This window comes from Hypomesus nipponensis, chromosome 3, assembly GCF_054491055.1.
Source record: "Hypomesus nipponensis isolate SF chromosome 3, ASM5449105v1, whole genome shotgun sequence".
Taxonomy (NCBI): domain Eukaryota; kingdom Metazoa; phylum Chordata; class Actinopteri; order Osmeriformes; family Osmeridae; genus Hypomesus; species Hypomesus nipponensis.
In genome coordinates, this window is record NC_140363.1 from 9,658,046 (window position 1) to 9,677,797 (window position 19,752).

General features: G+C 45.0%; 3 protein-coding genes and 1 pseudogene across 3 annotated transcripts; all 4 read right to left on the bottom strand.

The window, feature by feature from the left end:
• Nucleotides 1-4,971: 4,971 nt before the first annotated feature.
• Nucleotides 4,972-7,349, bottom strand: gpr65 (G protein-coupled receptor 65). Its single transcript, XM_084683364.1, has one exon. The coding sequence runs from the start codon at nt 7,089-7,091 to the stop codon at nt 6,120-6,122; it is 972 nt and encodes a 323-aa protein (XP_084539490.1). The 5' UTR covers nt 7,092-7,349; the 3' UTR covers nt 4,972-6,119.
• A 1,115-nt stretch (nt 7,350-8,464) lies between these two features.
• bdkrb1 (bradykinin receptor B1) lies at nt 8,465-12,172 on the bottom strand. The gene is made up of 2 exons (XM_084675371.1): nt 11,992-12,172; nt 8,465-11,516 (listed from the first exon to the last, which is right to left on the bottom strand). The coding sequence occupies exons 1-2, from the start codon at nt 12,148-12,150 to the stop codon at nt 10,428-10,430; spliced, it is 1,248 nt and encodes a 415-aa protein (XP_084531497.1). The 5' UTR covers nt 12,151-12,172; the 3' UTR covers nt 8,465-10,427.
• A 111-nt stretch (nt 12,173-12,283) lies between these two features.
• Nucleotides 12,284-14,906, bottom strand: LOC146299705 (B2 bradykinin receptor pseudogene; annotated as a pseudogene).
• Nucleotides 14,907-14,932: 26 nt separating this feature from the next.
• Nucleotides 14,933-16,928, bottom strand: bdkrb2 (bradykinin receptor B2). The gene is made up of 2 exons (XM_084675372.1): nt 16,847-16,928; nt 14,933-15,973 (listed from the first exon to the last, which is right to left on the bottom strand). Exon 2 carries the CDS (start codon nt 15,964-15,966, stop codon nt 14,938-14,940), a length of 1,029 nt encoding a protein of 342 aa, XP_084531498.1. The 5' UTR covers nt 15,967-15,973; nt 16,847-16,928; the 3' UTR covers nt 14,933-14,937.
• Nucleotides 16,929-19,752: the final 2,824 nt, after the last annotated feature.

Genomic DNA, 19,752 nt, shown 5'->3' on the forward strand with positions numbered 1-19,752 from the left:
ACAAACGCCTGTGTTGTTGCTTTGCTTCCTGAAGCTTTACACTCCAAAATGTTTGCCAATTTTCTACCGTTTTTTCTACTCATTTATTATGTATGATTATACATAGGGTGAACAGGTGCTGTCAGCCAACACAGTTACATCATCATTGTAGTTGTTGTAAGGGAGAAAACTCCTGTACGGTATCATCTGACTGCAAAGCATGTGTTCCCAATGGTGAATATTGTTACTGTAGATACTGGTGTAAACCCTGACTGTGCTTCATAGCAGCGTTACCATGACTTGTGGGTTGCTCTCGCTCAGTTGATCTGCTATTCCCCCAAAAAACGTTGTGCAAACATTACATCAAATGTGGTGAGTGCCTTTTCTGAAAATAAATAATACCAACCTGTAGAAGCAATTTGTGGCTTGATGCAATTTGTACTGTCTGTTGCATACTCCCATAGCAGTACTGTCTGTTGCATACTCCCATAGCAGTACTGTCTGTTGCATACTCCCATAGCAGTACTGTCTGTTGCATACTCCCATAGCAGTACTGTCTGTTGCATACTCCCATAGCAGTACTGTCTGTTGCATACTCCCATAGCAGTACTGTCTGTTGCATACTCCCATAGCAGTACTGTCTGTTGCATACTCCCATAGCAGTACTGTCTGTTGCATACTCCCATAGCAGTACTGTCTGTTGCATACTCCCATAGCAGTACTGTCTGTTGCATACTCCCATAGCAGTCATTGTACTTCTACACCAGTCGTTAATGTGTCATTGAGAGAATTAAAGCTACCCTACCGGTAATTGGATTTACTGCCAAAGGAAATGGTCAAGGCTGACTTCCAGACCACATGAAACCAACTTGTGCTTTCAGACACACACTGTCAAATCAGACACACCTCAGACTACCCGAGCGAGGTGATGTCAGGACCATAGATTATGCTTGTGTCAAACAGCATTGCAACTGTCAAATAGTAGTAGTTTAGTTTATTTCATGCAAAGTTAGTACAGTACACAGCAAGGAGACAACGTTCTTCCAGGACCATGGTGCAAAGACAACTTAGAACAAACACAGACTGACTAAGACCTACACATGCCTACATTCCTATATAAAGTGCATACATTCCTATATAAAGTGCACACATTCCTGTATAAAGTACAAGTATATTTGTACAGAAGACAGGACTATTGAGCTAGCAAGTATAAAGTGACCAAGAATTGAGTCAATTTGTCCAACTCTGTCCCTAGGTGTCCAGGTCTGTGTGTATCAGACCAGTCCCTGAGTATTGAGTGGTCTGATGTCTTGGGGAAAGAAACTGTTCCACAGTCTGGCCGTGAGGACCCGAATGCTTCTGGACCTCTTGCCAGACGGCAGCAGGGTGAACAGTCCATGTGAGGGGGTGTTTGGGGTCATTCACAATGCTGGTTGCCTTGCGGATGCATCGTCTGGTATAGATGTTTATGATGAAGGGAAGAGAGACCCCAATGATCTTCTCTGCTGTGTGAGCTGTCCTCACTATCCTCTGCAGGGCTTTGCCATCCGAGAAGGTATAACCATTAACTTTGCATGGTTGAACAACAAATAATCTACTACTACTACTTACAACTACTACTACACTCTCTAAAACACTCTGGCATCTGGATGTAGAGATTAATCTCATCTGGATATTTGTGTGTGTGGAATGAACAGGTGAAGAGGTATTGTCCAAGAGAATAAACACAAATGATCCAGAAGTACTGTGATGCATCCCTAACATCAAGATGAGCAGTGGAGACACCACCACCATCCCATTAGATCATCCCGACGCAAAAATAAATGATCTCAGCAGGGTTTCCATTTCAGCAGAATTGGACCGTCAAATAAAGAATAGAATGAAAAAATAATCCAAAATATCAATTTGGATTGGATTAAAGGTTTTTCATACACTACATACCTTTTCACCATCAATAAACTCCATACTCTAAAACTCAAGCTCTAGGAAATGCCCATTACTCCACACATGAATGACAACATAATGGCATGTCACTATGCAACACGCTCCATGCCTTTCCTTCCCTCCCTGGGGCTCGTGTAAGGCCCTGGTCACGTGTGGGTCCTCGTGTGCCAGCTAGTGGAACCTGCGGATGACAGCGCAAATTACATCCATCAAGGAGGGCCATACAGCATGGGGACGACGCCATTCTTCACAGTGCAGATGAAGGCTGGGTGGATGAGGTGTGGATGAGACCTCAAGGTTGAGATTACCTTCACCTCTCTTCAATCTGCTCCCTTCTCTTCTTCTCTCTCTCTCTCTCCCTCTCCCTCTCTCTCTCTCTCTCTCTCTCTCTCTCTAGTATCTCTCTCTCTCTCTCCCTCTCTCTCTCTCTCTCTCTAGTATCTCTCTCTCTTTGTTATTAGATTTGTATTTTTTTCTCTGTCCCTGTTGGTCTCTGTTCCTCCACCCCCCCTCCTCTTTTGTACAAGTACAAAAGAACAGTCAATCATGCTGGGTGAAGATCCCAGGTGTGTTTGCATTACAGTGTTGTGTGTCTTCAGACTGGAAATGTTGTCAATAGAAATGACAGTAAACAGGGACTGAGGGCCAAGAGAGGACAATCTCTCCACCAATCAGGATTCCTCTTTGTCAGATGATCTATGAGTTTGGTGTGTTCTGTAAGTCTCTCGTAGATGGTAGTTCATGGACACCGGTCGAGGTTGAAGGTTGGACAAGAGAGGGATCAATCTGCTTGTGTTTGTTCAATAAGTCTCTCTCTGTCTGAATGTATGCATGTGCCTGTGCATCAGTCTCTCTGCCTGTCTGTCCACCCACATGCATAGTGACTCTGCCAGCCCCTCCGCTCACCTTGTCTCATGCGAAAGGGACCACCCCTCGCTGCCTCTTTCTGCCCTTGCATGCTCTCACCTGATAGCAACCCTTGCCCATTCCACACACACACACACACACACACACACACACACACACTTGCACTCCCCAGCTGCGCCCCCAGCTGCTCCCACTCCCCCCCACCCCCCTTACGAATCTCCCTTGTCCCTACGGTCCATCCAGACCTCTGGCCCTCACGTGACACAGCCACAGCGAAGGCCGTGGGGGAGCATGTGGCCTTCACCTGCTTGCCTGGCTGGCTGGCAGCCCTCTAATCAACTGTGGAGGAGGCACAGGCTGCCACTTTGCAATCAAAGTCATGTATCATGCAGGAGATTCCGACAATGGCTGCCGTTCCGTTGTGGTGCTGCACATGTTGGAATGTACAGTGTGCGTACAGTGACTACTCTAGCTGCTGAACATCAGTCGTAGAGCAGCCTCGCTGGGATTACACTTGTACTAAGTTCTCATTGTTAGAAAGACCTTGATTAATGTCAAACAGGAGTGGATCGATCCTCGCCATGCTAGGTGTGTGGAGCGCCTTTGCTTCACGCCTCCTCTTCTTCCATTAGAGGATTTATGTCACACCAGGGTCGGGAGGAAGAGAGAGGGAGAGAGAGAGAGACAGAGAGAGAGAGAGAGAGAGAGAGAGAGAGAGAGAGAGAGAGAGAGAGAGAGAGAGAGAGAGAGAGAGAGAGAGAGAGAGAGAGAGAGAGAGAGAGGGAGAGAATCAGAACCATAGCGTCCTCTGGATTCTGCATGAAGTACTACCTGACAACCTACCAACTACTGATGCGTGGCACTGTGCAATACTGTTCCCATGGGAACATTTACTCAGAAGCTCGTTGTGACATACAATTCACCCACGCTTGTCCAGCATGTGTCAGGTTTTCTGTGTCAAGGGAGGAGAAGATGGCAAGGGGAGGGTGATTTAGTTTATTATTACTCATTGATTTGGTTGCAATTTGTCAACAGCTTGATTCACTGTGTCTTTCGTGTTGTGTGTAATGACAACATCACAAAAAAGAAAAAGAAAAAGAAAGACAAAGGTATTTGGTGAGACATCTAAAGTGTTCTTAGCTCACACACATACACCCACACACACACATACACACACTGACAGGGTGGCAAAGAGAGAATGGAAGGAGGAGGGAGCTTGAGGGGACAGAGAGGCTGAGGAGGAGAGGTGAACAGGAATGTTCCAGACACACGCAGCTCCTCAGAGGGTCTGGGGGTCGAACACGCTCAGAGAGCTGCGAGACGTGGCTGCAGTCAGGCTGTCATGCAGCACAGAAGGTCTGGGACCCTCTGACATCAACTCTAATAAACTACGACCTGGATAGCAACATATCACTGTGACATGTGCTCTGTCAGATTCCCAACCCCCAAAGGGACCCAGTGAAGAGGTGGTTAGACTAGGTTGTCACGAGAAGGTAAAAGAGCTGAAGACATCTCAAGCATGAAAACAAGACATCAAGTCATATTTAGTTGTCACCACTGCATGTTACATTACGTAACTCAAGTTGCGTAGCCGAGCACGTTCGAACCTACGCAGGGACAATGTTTTTACTGTTGGTGACTATGCAGTAACACAAGAAAAAGGTTTGGTGTCACTGGTGTTACAGTGTGTCTAGCACTAGGGCCAAATATGAGTGACTCATACAGTAGCAACAGTACAAGGAGTTTCCTCTTCAACGACAAAGACAGCTGCTGAAATCACTGAGTCAGGAGTTGCTCAAATCCCTTCTGGCATGGAGGAGCCTTGATCTTGATGCACTTGCCTGCTTCAAATACACCCGAAAGCTTGCACGCATGCCATTTCCTCACATACATTAGATATGAACAATGCCAAGCGCTTGGTCTTTTACTTTCAATGATACATAGACTATTCTTAGCTTGCCGCACAGAGAGCATGTGTAATGGCACTACTCAACCACTCACTGGGATTCTATTTTGGTCGTTTTGTTGCCATTTTTGATTGAGTGTTTCTCAGTGGCGCGTGTACGTGTTTTGCCTGAATATTCCCCAGGCTCAGCAAGTGCTAGAGCTGAGCTCAGCTGCCCAAGCTTGGATTCAGTCCGGTGAGGTTACATGGGCTGTTAATTGTGTTTAATTGTTTTAAATCCTAGTTTCCCCCCCAAAATTATACTAATCTCTTCCTCCTACAACACATAATTATGTTTTTCATAGTTCAAGCACAATGTATATGACTTAATGATTGGTTTTAAACTCAGTTTTTGCTACTTTACATAACATCAACAGAAGGGAACATTAAGCATGCAGTTCTCTTGTGTACCCACAAGTAGGCAACAGATACCGATTTACAATTGTAGGTGGTGATACAAGTTTGATACCAGCTTTGGCAGGGATATCAATAGTTAATACGGGCGCACAATATTTTTTCGCATTCATTTGAACGCAAAAACAGTTTTTTTGAGCTTCATGTAATATTGATTTTATGTTTTAGTCAAAATAAGATGATCGGGAGGCCTATCATTCAGAAACTTTATTTTGTTTTCTTAGCCTACCTCAATTCTGACTTGTGTGCCGAGTCCGACACTTAGCACACAAGATTTATACTGGGGCACGTGCACTAGTAAAAAGCGTCTAAAGACGCCCATGGTTTGTATTGAACAGAATTTTCAATCATACTCAAATCATTTACAAACTCCCGGCAGTTATTGCAAAGGAGTGTTGAGATAAGACCGAGTCACCAGGAGAGAAGATATTTTTACCAGAATGGAGAAGATGGAAAGTCTGTCACCTCTGAGACAGTGGCATGTGCACAAAGAAACGAGAGGACAGTAAAACTGAAGTGAAAATGCAAACTCAACACATTCCTCTGCTTTGTCAAAAGACTATTGTACAAGCAAGGATGAGACTCGGCTAACTGGGCTAACCCAAATATTAACTCTTGAACAAACTCACTCGTGTTCCAAGTTGTAAATCTGCTGTATTCTATATACAGTACTGTGGCGTGGTCCTAATGCGGTAGGCTCAGTTTCTTCTGACGTATACACTTGCTTTCAGTCGGAGATGTCCCGCTGATGTGTGGCGCATTAGTAAGGTACGGTAAAAAAACACATTTGGTTGGTATGATGAATCAAGGTGAAAGGTTTAATTCCATGCTGACCTATCCATATTGAACATGCAGTCAATAACTAATAGGAGCATTCGGATTCCCTAATCCAACGTCATTTGGCAGACCTAAGTAGACACAGTCAAGTGTCAGTTTGAGTGGTAACATTTGCCAGATGTCCCATGTTCCCCTAAACCACCATCTGCTCTGGGATCGTTCTTCTCCCCTGGAGGAAAAGGACCACCTGGGTGACACTGGCCTTGCCCGTCTTGGTGAAGAAGCAGTAGAGCAGAGGGTCAGCCAGGCAGTTGAGCGACGAGACGGCGATGCTAATCTTGTAAGGGTAGACGAGCCAGGTGGGGTCCCTGCAGTCCTCCAGGAGCGCGCGCAGGACCATCATGACGTGGACGGGTCCGAAGCAGAGCCCCAGGGTGAACAGCACCACCCCCAGCAGCCGGGACACCCGCCGGCGTTCCTGCTCCTCCGTGGCCCGGTTGGAGCGCACCGCCATGCAGGTGCCCCAGCTGCAGAACGCCACCAGCAGGACGGGCAGCACGAAACCAAAGACGAGGCGCGCCACGTTGACCCGCGCCTGCTTCAGCGACAGCGGGAACACGCTGAAGCACACCGCCGCGTGCCCGGCGTCGCTGTACGCGTCCGCCCAGCCGATGGTGGCGGCGTTAAAGCAGATCACCAGCGCCCAGATGCCGCCGCTGACCGCCGTCGCCGTGCCGACCCGCCTCAGCCCCGGGTACTTCAGCGGGTGGACCACGGCGAGGTAGCGGTCGAGGGCGATGCAGCAGAGGAAGGCGTCCGTGGTGTAGAAGTTGGTGAAGAGGAGGAAGACGCAGAGGACGCACACGTAGCCGCCGTGGACCCAGGCGCCGCGCCAGATGAAGTCCGTCCACAGGCCCAGGCCGATGGTTATGGTGAGGTCGGACAGGGCCAGGTTGAACAGGTAGACTCCTAGCTCGTTGCTCTGACGGATGTGCTGCCAGGAGACATAGAGAGAGAAGGTGTTGGAGGGGATAGAGATGATGATGAGGGTCAGGTAGAACACCAGAAAAGGCCTCTGCTTGTCTGGGTCTTCTACGGGGATACATTCAGAGTCGCTCAGATTGGCCAATAGGCTGAAACTATCCATGCCAGAGGTGGAGTTCATGTTGTGGTCTCACCTTCAAAAACAGCAAGGCAATACAATGTTTATGACCACATAAAGCAAGGTGAAATGCACAAGTCATGTTAGTTTTAGTATTGAAGGGTCCACTAAATGAATGCCCTTTCAAAAAACTATGATTATAGCCTTCTCACATGAATAAACTGTCTTGTCTTGTATAGGATTTTTCATTTCCAGTTTCAGCTATTGTATAACATATAAACAGCTTCTACAATGTTTTTTTCTTCTTCACAGAGTCACCAGTTGACACAGCGTCCATATTAGCTGAGTAAGTAATTTATATTAAGTATGTGAGCTAGGTCTTACAGAATAATTATTGAATGAAGTATGGACACATGAAACTCATACTCACGGTTTGTACAAAAGACGTCCATATAAAAGCGGATCAATTTTTCTGTCTGGTAGAATTCTTGTCTAGTACAAGCGAGTTTCCTACGTGAACCTGATAAATCCGTCACACAGTGACTTGCTCAACATAAAGTAACAGGAAGGGGCTGCCACTGTTTCCTTAACAACCACCCTGCCATAAGTCACCTAGTGTGTCACAAGATTCAAGAGACAAACACAGAAGGCTGGTGGACCCTGCAATATAGATTTAATTACCAAGCTTACATGAGAGGTGAATATACTTAATATTGTACTGTCAATACGTAATCACTGGCCAATGTTGACATACTGTGTTCCTGCTGATAAAAGAGCACATAAAGATGAAGTCAGCTTGTGACTATCTAGACCCTATTCTCATGGCAAAGAGGGGTATCTAAGATTTGCCATTTAAAAGGGCTATTTCCTTTTATTAGGACGTTTTTGTATGACGTTCTTTTTTACTATATTGTGAGTCACTGCAAAATTGGTGAATTATGTATAAAACAAGTAGTTTAAAGTTTAGGATCAATCTTATGTATTACCTCTGACAATTTACCTCAGGAGTGCAATGAAGTCCCGTAAAGGACGTCACCTACCAGTAGTGAGGTCCACCTATGCTACTGTGGAAACTCCTGGTTATTTTGACGGTCATATTTGTCTGAAGCCTTTATGGCACCCTTCCATCACTCTCCTCATCTCTGTTTTGGCACTCTAGCTAATCAGGAAATGTATGACTGTGTGCAAGGTGCTGTTGTTGTGGGGGCCACTAGAACCATGCAGGGGTCCCTTAGCCTGCAGGCCATGGCACAGTCACCAGCCTCCAGCAGGGCTCCCAGCAGCATCAGGACCTTGCCGGAGGGGAACGACACCAGGTAGGTGAGAAGGATAGGCAGGAGCGCTGGAGGAGAAGGCTTACAGCGCCCCTATGGGTTGGAACATGTATTGATAACATTTCTTATTACGTTTATTCATAACATGCAATACCAAACAGATTAGGATGTGGTTCACGGTCTTCACTAATCACATATATTTCTGATTCTGGTGGTTCACAGTGTTTTTAGACAGATGATGCCAGTAAAAAAATAAAATAAACTGATGGTTGTGAGATCAAGGATAGAGGTGTAATGGAGAACAATGTGCAGGGGATGGAAGACAAACACCAAGCAGACCCACTGCATCACCCAGCACCCCCCCAGCTTCTCTCCTCTGTCAACATTTGATCAGACAAATTGCAACACGGAGACCTTTACCACAGCTCGATGGGTGTGAGAGAAACAGACGGGGTTAGGAAGGCCGTCTCCGACGGCTGTTTTCACAGCAGCAGACGGCCAGACGCATACTTCTCAGACAGGCTGGGTCAAAAGTCGTGAAAGATAAACATGATAACCTTCCAAATATCACAGCGTTTCTTTTTTCTTTCTTTCTGAAAAGTCTGGACGTTTCTAAACAACAGAGGGATTCGATTTATCTGGCCATCGCTTTGGGGCTTTGTTGTTGATGGAGAAAGGATTCTGGCATAATTTAGATTCAGATTAAGAAGAGTTACTGTAATGATGCGTTTATTTAGCAGATGATTTTGTGCAAATGTCCGACAAAGGGGGATTTGAACCTGTGAACTCTTGATTTTCAAATGTTTTTTCACTGCAACCTACTGCCCTGATATGACTTAAATTGCATCCCTCCTTTTAGAGTTTTGTAAAGCCTGTTAATTGTGTTTAATCTGCGTGCAATAGACATAACAAACCTCAAGAAGCGATGGCTTCATACACTGTAAACAAGATTAGAGCAGTCCAAAACAGAGTTGGTGAGGTTGGTCCAGTCTCGCTAATGATAATGAATAGACCACATTATTAGATTTGGACAGCTGGAAATAGGAATTGGAAATCAACTCAGGTCATGCACAAGCCTAATTGTGTGACTGCTCTCAACACAGGACATATACTCCACTGTATCACCCTACTGAGTCCACACCTGCAAACTTGTAAGGATCAAAATCCCACTTGTGTGTTTTGAAAGGTCAGAATGGTTTGAAAGTACAGGTCCATAAGTAAATTGTTTATTTACAGTGTAAACACTTTTACCAATCATCTCATCACACAGAAAGACACCCTATATGGTGTTCCTAACCCAAATAACCCAAACTGTGAGTGGCTGGAATGTTTTGCTCTGTTTTCAGATTCTGGACATGCTCAGGAGTCAGGGATGGAACAGTTGAGCAAAGCACCTTGATGCGTGTGATAAACACACTAGCCTAGACTGCCCTGGATTCTTTCTCATCTGTACTGGAGAACTGTGCTGGCAGTCTAGGAGTCTGTATTGTGAAGGGTTGAAGGGAGGGTTCTAGGAAAGCTCATCATTTTGAAAAACATATTCTTACATAACTGTGGAACAAGGGTGAGCTTACTCTAATGTGAAAAAGATGGGATGTTTTGCAACGGTCGATCACGTGCTACTATAAATGGAATCATATTTACCACAACTCACTTCCCTGTGTGCTCTGTCTTTTGCTTGAGAATTATGACTTACTACACCGGCAAGATTAGAAAGTAGATATACAAAAGTAGATGGCTTACACATGCAAATAATATATGTGGGTGGTCGTGTGAAATCACTTGGACACCCTACAATAAGAAAAACGGTTACAAATCACATGCACACACACAGTCACCTACACTAATAATACTGGCTATGTTGTCCCCTTGATTCCTTCAACGAGAGAAGTTTACCAGAAGTAACTTCAAATCATTTCAGCAAAGAGTTCTTCAAATACATCTGAGATCAACACACAAGACTCATGATCTGGATCAGACAAGGTTGAACAATTACATTATTTTCAACAATCTGCCATAAAACAGTCCTTTAATATCTATTGTTTTGCTGACATTATGTTTTCTCTTACATTCTTTCGTCTGTGCTGTTCCATAGACCCCGAGTGAAGAGGTCAGGGGATGGTGTCTACATCACCACAGGTGTGATTTGCTCTGTTTTGTGAAGAAAGGTAGAAATGACTGAGCGTTGCTGCGCAGTCATGTCAGATCCCCTGTGTTGGTGTCTGGTCCTGTAGATGGCGCTAACTTTCCTCCTAAAGTACTGCCCGGAAAAGACATACAGCACTGGGTTCAGGCCGCTGTTGAGGAACGCAAGGTATGTGGAGAACTGGTTGCCAATGTCCAGAGTGAGGTCCCACGCCTCTTCATCCAGGAGCCCCATGTCGCAAAGTGAATCCAGGAACGTGAAGAACTGGAAGGGCGCCCAGCAGAGGAGGAAGAGGATCGTCACGGCATGCACCAGAACCGTGGCCTTCCTGTCAGTGGCGTCCGGTGTGTAAACACACTCCCTCCTCTTATTCAAGGTCCTGACTATGTTCAAGTTGCAAAATACAATCACCAGAACAGGTAGAACAAAGCCCACCACGTTCAATAGGAACTGTTGGGCCAGTTTCCAGGAATGGGCAGGGTAGTCCAGTTGGCAAGCCTTGAAGTCCTCAGTCTGACTCCACAGTACAACCTTCCTGTGAACTATGGTGGGCACGCCCATCAGAACTCCAAACACCCAGAGCCCCAGGCAGACCGCCTTGGCGTAGCGTGTCCTCCTTAGCCACCTGGCCTGCATGGTCTTCACCAGGGCCAGATAGCGATCCACACTCACCATGGCCAGCATGTACATACTGGTGTAGAAGTTGACAACAACAGAGAGGTTGACGGCCTTGCAGAGAAAGGAGCCGAAAGGCCAGTTGTGCTGGAAGAGCATAGTCACACCCCAGAAGGGCAGGCTGGCCAAGAGGAGGAGGTCAGCCAGGGCTAGGTTCCCCAGATAGATCTCAGGGACAGTCCAGCGCCCTCTATGGAGCAGGAAGATCAACAACACAAAGGAGTTACCCAGGAATCCCATCACACTCAAAATAAAAAGGTAGGGGGGAATGATGGCATAGATCAGGACCCATTCTGGAGTCAAGAAGGTCTCAGTGGTGGTGGGAGGAGGAAGAGCGCTGGAGTTCTCAAACAGGGTCTTGGCTGTGTGTACAAACCCCAAAGGCTCCATGATCTATGAGGTGCCATTTGAAAAGCTGTAAGTAGTAATAACAAGCATGGCAAAAAAATACATCATATTTAAAATATTATGTTATATAATATAATAATAATAATAGTAATAAAACATATACAAATACATCATTTACATTTATAGCAATGATTCACTGAGAAATCAGAAACAGGCAGTTGGCAAAGATAGACAAAGGCAGAGATAATTGTTTCCACTGAAGAAGGAATTATATTTTTCTTCCATAGGGTAGTTTCTGCGTCATAGCACAAGCTACCAAACAAAGACACAGGCATGCCTAACAATAATACAAGGCAAGATTATTTCTCAAGAATTGTGTACTCCATATCACCACGTCCCCTCTGGGACCAGCAGTACTTCTCTATCCTATTCCTTTCTACACCTCTTCTTTTCCTTTTTTGGATCCCTGTCACATCCCATCCTTATTTATCATCACAACTTCAGTCCACACATATCTTACCTCAAGCTGGTGCAACAAAATCTGTTTGTATGGAGCAGAAGATGCAGCCTGGCGTCCCACAACACCACAGAGCCTGCAGCGTTGTTGTTCTGGAGGCTTCGGTCTAGGGAGTGGGGACATCTCCACCACCACGGCGAAGAAATGTATACAGAAGAGCATTCCTCCACGCCTTGCCTTCCATGACGTTTATGTGTCTAAACATGTTAAAGAACAACCCCCAACTCACAGCTCCCTGTCGCTGATGTTCCAGTGGAATACTCGAGTAAAAGAAAAACATTTATTTCGTCACTGTCATTGTTTATTCTTGAATATACAAGATAAGTTATTTTCCGATGTCATAGGTTGGGCCAAAGAGAGAATATCTGCACACAAATAACAGTACATCATAATGGTAAAGGTAAATGCCCACATACAAGCATGCTTTAATGGTCAGAAGCGAGTTATGATTTATTGAGGTTGAATCAAACAAAAAATTAATATCATTCAATGATGATGCACATAGATTTCAAAGCAAAACAATCATTCACATGGTTTTATTAAGCAAAAACCACGTACAAATATCCTTACTCAAATAATAGAGCTGTCGCAGTAGTATGGGTTCCCCAGAATACCGAACCACACAGCCATTTCTGATATCATACCTTGGTGGAATCTGTGTATCTAGTGGTTGAGTTGACATTTGCCTTGTGGCTGGACCTCCTCCATGTCCCACCGCACAGCATCTGTTTAAACACTGTCTTCGCATTCTGCCTGAAGTGTTTCCCAACGATCACATAGAGGAAAGGGTTCAGAGAGCTGTTGCTGTATCCGAGGTAAGTAGACAGCTGGGTGCTGATGTCTAGCACATGGGTCCACCCACAGCCAGAGATGAACTTGTAATAGTGCAGGGTGTCCAACAAGATGACCACCTGGTAAGGCAGCCAGCAGAGGACAAAGACCCCAAGCACAATGAGAACCAGGTGGGCCGCCTTCCTCTCCGCCCACCTCTTTTCCTGCCCCCTGGGCCTGCTGGCTCTCCTCATCTCCTGGCTGTTCTGAAGGACCTTCAGGATGTGGAAGCTGCAAAAGGACACCACAGGAACGGGGAGGAGGAACCCCAGCAGGTTGACCGTCAAGTTGTAGCGCAGCCTCCAGCCGATGTGGGGGTACGCCATGTAACACCCCTCCACGCCCAGGTCAGGGAAGAATCGGACTGAGCGAAAGAGCAGGGCTGGGAGGCTCAGCAGAGCTCCGACCACCCACACTCCCAGGCACACAGCCCTGGCCCAGCCCGGACCTCTGAGACAACACTGTCCCAACGGTCGGGCCAGCGCCAAGTACCGGTCCACACTGACCAGGGTGAGGAACAGCACACTGCAGTAGTAGTTCATCCCGATGATCAGGTTGACCAGCTGGCAGAGTGGCTCCCCAAAGGCCCAGTTGAAGTGCCTGACAACAGTGGCCACCCAGAAAGGGAGGCAAGCCACCATGAAGAGATCTGCGGCAGCCAGGTTTCCCAGGTATATGTCAGCCACAGTGCCGGACCTCCGCTGGAGACAGAAGACCAGCAGGACCAAGATGTTGCCGCTCACACCGAGAACACAGATTAACGACATGTAGGCCGGCTGCATGGTGTAGACCCACTCCCAGGAGTCTGTGTGGTTGCACTCCTCTTCTGGAACATCGAAGACCTCCATGAGATGCCTGCCTGTTCAACCTGCGGTCACCCTGAGATTTGATGAGACTGAGAGACGGTTGACTCTGAGTGTGTGTGTGGGTGCCCACGTGTTTTTCTAAATGAACACCCGCTAGCGTCACTAATTGTCACAGATGTGTAATGGATGAAAAAACCTCTTAAGTAAGTCAACAGAGTGAGAATAGTGTGCAGCAACGTTTGTGTGTGGATGGAAATTCAAAGAAAAACAGAATAATGGATTTTAATGGATGGCACGAGAGGACTGATGCTTTTATCATAGCACACAGACCATGTACGTGCTGTCGCCACTGGAGAGCCCCTCAGCTCATTTCATAAACTACTATACTTAGTAACAGATGGCCAATCTCTGCATTAACTGTATGCTTACTATAACACATGACCTTTGTAACTCCCTCATAAAGTCTCTCGTCTGCCATGACCAAGTCTCCACTGTGGTGAAGTAACATTTCTTTTCGACAAGGTCTTCACTCTGGGTGTGGCTCTTGTTGTCTTTCTTACTCCCCCCTTGCTCTCCCTTCGTATTTACTCAAATGTCTGCCCCCTCAGAATGTAAAAACAGCTCAAGTTGATTTCCTGTTTGGCAGGACGAGCTGTAGTTTTGGGGACAAGGAAGGGATACTCAGACCACAGTCAGCTCTGACTACATGTCTAGCCTGTAAAACTGGGATTGGAAAGTGTTACACACAGGCCAGACAAAGAACCACAAAAATACGGTGACACATTATCTAATCTAGCCATAGAAACGTCACACACACTGGAAACAAGTCTGTCTCACTTTAGAATGTCTCTAAAAAGACAATTCTGAGTCGCATGCAGCAATGCACAGCTGTGATATACTATATGTACAAAGATTTTATGGTTTATGCAAATTGTATATAATTAGAAAATAGTATGAGTGAGAGAGTCATGTGATCGAAAGGATGTTGCAAATGATCAAATCTTACAAAAGTATGTATTCTGAAGGTAACAGTTTGTGTCTCATTTAGGCTTGCAACTGACATAAATAATAAGAGACAGGTGGGTTAGCTGTAATCTTTGGAACAGATGCTCTACAGATTTGTTATTATCTGACAGCATTTTAAGATTGTAGAATCTATACACTATCTCATCTAATAATTCCTGGCTTACTAAATACTTTAAAAAGGAAACGAATGTATTCTCACTTTTCAAACTAGTAAAAAAACTAAAGTATTTATAAAGCTGGTTCACGTATGTTTTTGTCTATGTTTGTCTATGGCACACTCTCAGGCTCATGTCAGGGTTTTCAGAGTGGCTGAAAGCTGTGACCGTGTGGACCCAGTAACCATCTTCCTCTTCAAAGACATCTGCTCAAACAGCTCCTTGACTTTCTTCCTGAAGTTCTTCCCCACAATTACGTAGAGGATGGGGTTCAGCACACTGTTGAAGAAGGCCAGGTAAGTGAAGATCTGGTTACAGATTTCCAGGATGGAGCTGAGCTCACAGCCCTCCAGCAGGTGGTTCCGGACGAGCAGGTCCAGGGCGGTGACCACGTGGAAGGGCACCCAGCAGAACAGGAAGGCCAGCAGCACTGTCAGAACCAGTAGAGTCGCCTTCCTCTCAGTGTTCTCGGCGTTGAACCTCTGCATGGCCTGGCTTTTCAAAGCCTGGATGATCTGAATCGTGCAGTAGGAGATGATTGACACAGGGACTATAAACCCAAAGACTACAAGCAGCAATTCAAACGCTAGCTCTGTATGCTTGGGGTACTCAAGGTAACATGCATTCACCCCCCACTCTGGGAAGTACTTGACAGCCCTGAAGATGAATGTCGGGGACGCCAGAAACAGGCCCAAACCCCAGACCAAAAAACAGCCCAGCTTAGCATAAAAGGGCCGACGCATTCTGCCATGGGACATAGTGTGGACCAATGCCACGTAGCGGTCAGCGCTAACCAGAACCAAGAAATAGATACTGCAGTAGGTGTTGATCTTGATGCCCAGGTTTACCAGGCGACAGAGCAGTTTTCCAAAGGGCCAGTTGAAGTTGTTGGCCACATTGACAGCCCAGAAGGGCAGACAGGAGACCAGCAGGAGGTCAGCAGCTGCAAGATTGCTCAGGTAGATCTCAGCCACCGTGCAGGCCTTCTTGTGTAGGCAGAACACAAGCAAGACAAATACATTTCCCAGGATTCCTAGCACACTGATTGACAGGATGTAAGCGGGCTGCATGGTCCGGATCCATTCCCAACCTTCAGTGTAGGGGCAGTCACTAGTGTTGGTGTGGTTGACAGGAGTAAAGTCCGTAGTGTTAAAGTCCATTGGCAGGCTGTAGGAACACACATTTTGGGACTGTTAATCTGCTGGCTTGGAACAAAATAATTTGATGAGAAATATTTGTGTTGGCTCATGGAGTTCTCATGGAGTGGCTCAGTGAGTAAAAGGATCTATTTCAGTGTAAACATTTTGCATACTTTTTAAATTGCACCATCCCTTTTCATTTTCTCTTGCATGGACTCTACAACTGTAGACAACTGTGACCCCTCTCATCAACAGTTATCCCATCAGATAGTACTATTAGAAACATTTTGAACTAAGGCAGTAGTATTCAATCCTGGTCCTCCGAGCCCACTTTCCTGTATGTTTCCGATGTTTCCATGCTTCACACCTGATTCAAATGAATGGATCGGGCTTCAGAGCTTGATATCAATCCATTCATCATTTTACAGGACAGTCCAGGGTTGAAGACCACTTAACTAATACAACATTATTTTTGCCATGATGAAAACATTCAGAATTGCTGTTGCATCTGCACCTGGAATGTTCTTAATATACCCAAAATATATAATGCTTAATTTATGCATTGTAATACACAACAAAACGCATTCAGAAGGACATTGCAGAAAGTGGTTTAATTGAGTGTCTGTTGACGTGCTGTCAAGCATGTGCTAATAGTTGTAGGTCTATGTCTTTTGGTAGAGTATCCTATCTGTCAGCCTTCCTGACTCACCATCAGAAAACTTGATAAAAACCATCAAGTTGTAATATACCTTATAAATGTTTGACATAAATTTAACAAGATAAAAATAAACAATAAAAAAAATGGGTAACCTCCAATTTAACAATTTTGTCCACAACAAAAAAACTACCACTTATTGTGACCAATGTACTTTTGTGAAAAAATAAAATAGTAGCTACAAACCTTGAGGTGCTGAACAGTGTCACTGTTGAGTAGAAATCCAGATGTGCAGACAGCCTAATCCAGAGACTTCTTTTGCTGCTGTGTTTTCAACTCTGAGCCCGGCACAGACTCGCTCTCTTAAAGGAGAAGGAACCTGAGATCGATGTGATGTCACTCACACAGTCCTGCACCTTCTTTATTTATTTCATCCTCTCTTCTAACTTGTGTAATCTCCTAAACTCCGTTTGAGCATTTCAGAATGAAAAATGAAAAAGTCAGACATTTTGTGTTTCTGGCTCAAAATATTTTATAAAAAATTGAATTATCTTGCCCCTGACTTTTCTATGCTGTCAGTCTCTGTCACTTTCCACCCTGCATTTGATGCCACCAAAGACAGGCTGTTGTTGAAGACAGTGCCTGTACAGAATTAAACGTCGCAGTCTCAGGCAATGACCCTGACTCTTTCACCCATCACCTGTTTAGCAAATGATTTGATTTCCTGGACAGGATGCTAAGTAAAAGTGACCCTTCCTGTGTGGCTTCCTTTCTGCCCTGTGGATTTCAGACAGGATTTCAGTTTTGAGTTCATTACAGTAAATAGTCTTTAAATACTAAAAGGGGAATTACTGGTTTTAACAAACTTTTCTGTAAATCTTCTCAAAAATACTCAAACATGGATATAAAGGGTGGAGTTCATGGAAATGGAAGAGTTGTTCATTTAGTTTTATTCAACATATCATTGCTCTCCTCAAACTGCTTGTACGACTACATCAGCAGATGTTTCATACGCAGCGATATAATGTATAGTAATTTGGCAATGTCAAAGCCAATACTTCATATTCCCTTACTTTATGAACTGATTACATATTGAGGGTGACCACAACTTGTGTTTGACCCTCAGAATTGTATCCTGACGTGTTGTTTAATATATGGTTCTAATTAATGTCAGGGGAGTCCCCGAGGTCTCTATTACACACACAGAATGTGTGTCTACAGTAAGGCCTTTTAGGGGTCCAACACAGCTAAAGTGCCGCCAGAGAAAGACAGGGTAATCATCAACTGGTTATAGAAAAAAAAAATACAGTTTGCATCAATTTGAAACAGTAATTGGTAACTGTATGGCCTTAATTTGGTTAGAATCACTCAAAGGTTTTGTATAGACCTTTAATATAATTGTCATAATCTTTAGTATTGGTCAGCAGTAAGAGATTTTTGATGTGGACGTGGTTTTATTTTTGCATTGTTGCTATGCTACATATAAGATGACCATGAGTTAGTTTAAAATTGGAGTTACTGGAAGAGCATTAGGATTTTTGGGGGGTCAATAATCCTACTGCACTTAGTGCAAATGCACCCGGCAATTAGCCAGTACTGCTGGTACAGTTCTTAAATGCAAAGGAAGATCAGCCACATAGGAAAAGTGGTCATTGACCTCTTGTTGATACTTTAAGGAGAGCGCCATTTAGCTGCTGAATGGTGCTAACAACATTGACTCCTAAAGCACTATGGATCATGGCGCCACCTTATTCTTTTTTTGCCATTTTGTGACAGGACACACACACAGCACAATCATATGCTTAACACGGAAGCTGGGCTTTCACCTTATGATCTAATAGAACATCTATGTCCCTCCAGACTACCTGGTCTGGAAAGGGCAACAGTTTTCCCCATTTAACCATTCTTCTTCCTCTGAAAATGAGTTCATTGCAACAAATGGGGACACTGCATGCTCAGATGTCCCCTGAGATAGATGGTTCACCAGGTGGTGTGGCAGGGTGTGAAGGTAGAAGTGATGGCCCAGTTACCCTCCAACGATGGTCCCATCTGGTGTCCAGAGCTGACCTTTTGTCTCTCCTCTGGGCCACATCAAACCATCAGGAGTCAGAATGATCAACAACATACTCTCTAGGACAGGTAGCTCTTTGTAAATGTTTACATTAGCAACTCAGTTAACATTATGCAATTCCTAGAGGGTAATGGGGTTACTCCATAGGCAAGATGAAAACTATTATTGCTTTGCCCAGCACTACACATGCTAAGCAATCATCAGTATTTTTCTTTTGTTATTCTTTCTACCAATAACTCATAGCTTTGCCTCTTGGTAGCTGTAATGAAATGCAAATATTTCTGTGAAATTATATCTTTATATTAGCAGGTTTTTACACAGTTTGTGTCATTTGTATCTGTATGACAATTATCTTAGCTAAATGTGTAACCAACATTGTGGTTTCTGAAAAGAATATAACAGAAGTACTTATATACAGTTCCAGTCAAAAGTTTGGACAGATTTGAGCGACTGGGTCAGAGCATCTCCAACACTGGCTCTTAGGGAGTGTTCCTGTGTTCCTGTGTTCCTGTGTTCCCTGGCCCGTGTGGTCCAATCCAACTGATGAGCTACTGTAGCTCAAATTGATGAAAAAGTTCATGCTGGTTCTGATAGAAAGGTTTCAGAACACAGTGCATCGCAGTTTCTTGCGTATGGGGCTGCGTAGCCGCAGACCAGACAGGGTGCCCATGCTGACACCTGCCCACTGCTGAAAGTCCATACAACAGGGACTTTTGGGTCCAGTTCTGATGTGAGCATCAGAACTGGACTGGTCTGATGACTTTTATTTTGCACCGCGTGGATGGCCGGGTGTGTGTGCGTTGCTTACCTGGGGAACACATGGCACCAGGATGCTTACAATGGGAAAAAGGTCAAGCCAGCAGAGGCAGTGTGATGCTTGGAAATGTTCTGCTGAAACCTTGGGTCCTGCCAGTCATTCAGCCAGGAAGCAATGGTAACGAGTGCGATTCATTGGAATCCTTGGAATCCTTTCCTGCTGAGTGACTGAGATAAACCAGAAGCAGTCTCCAATAGGGTTTTGTTCCATCCTTAATATGTCCACATGGAAATCCAATTCTCACATATTTTGTGATAGTGAGTT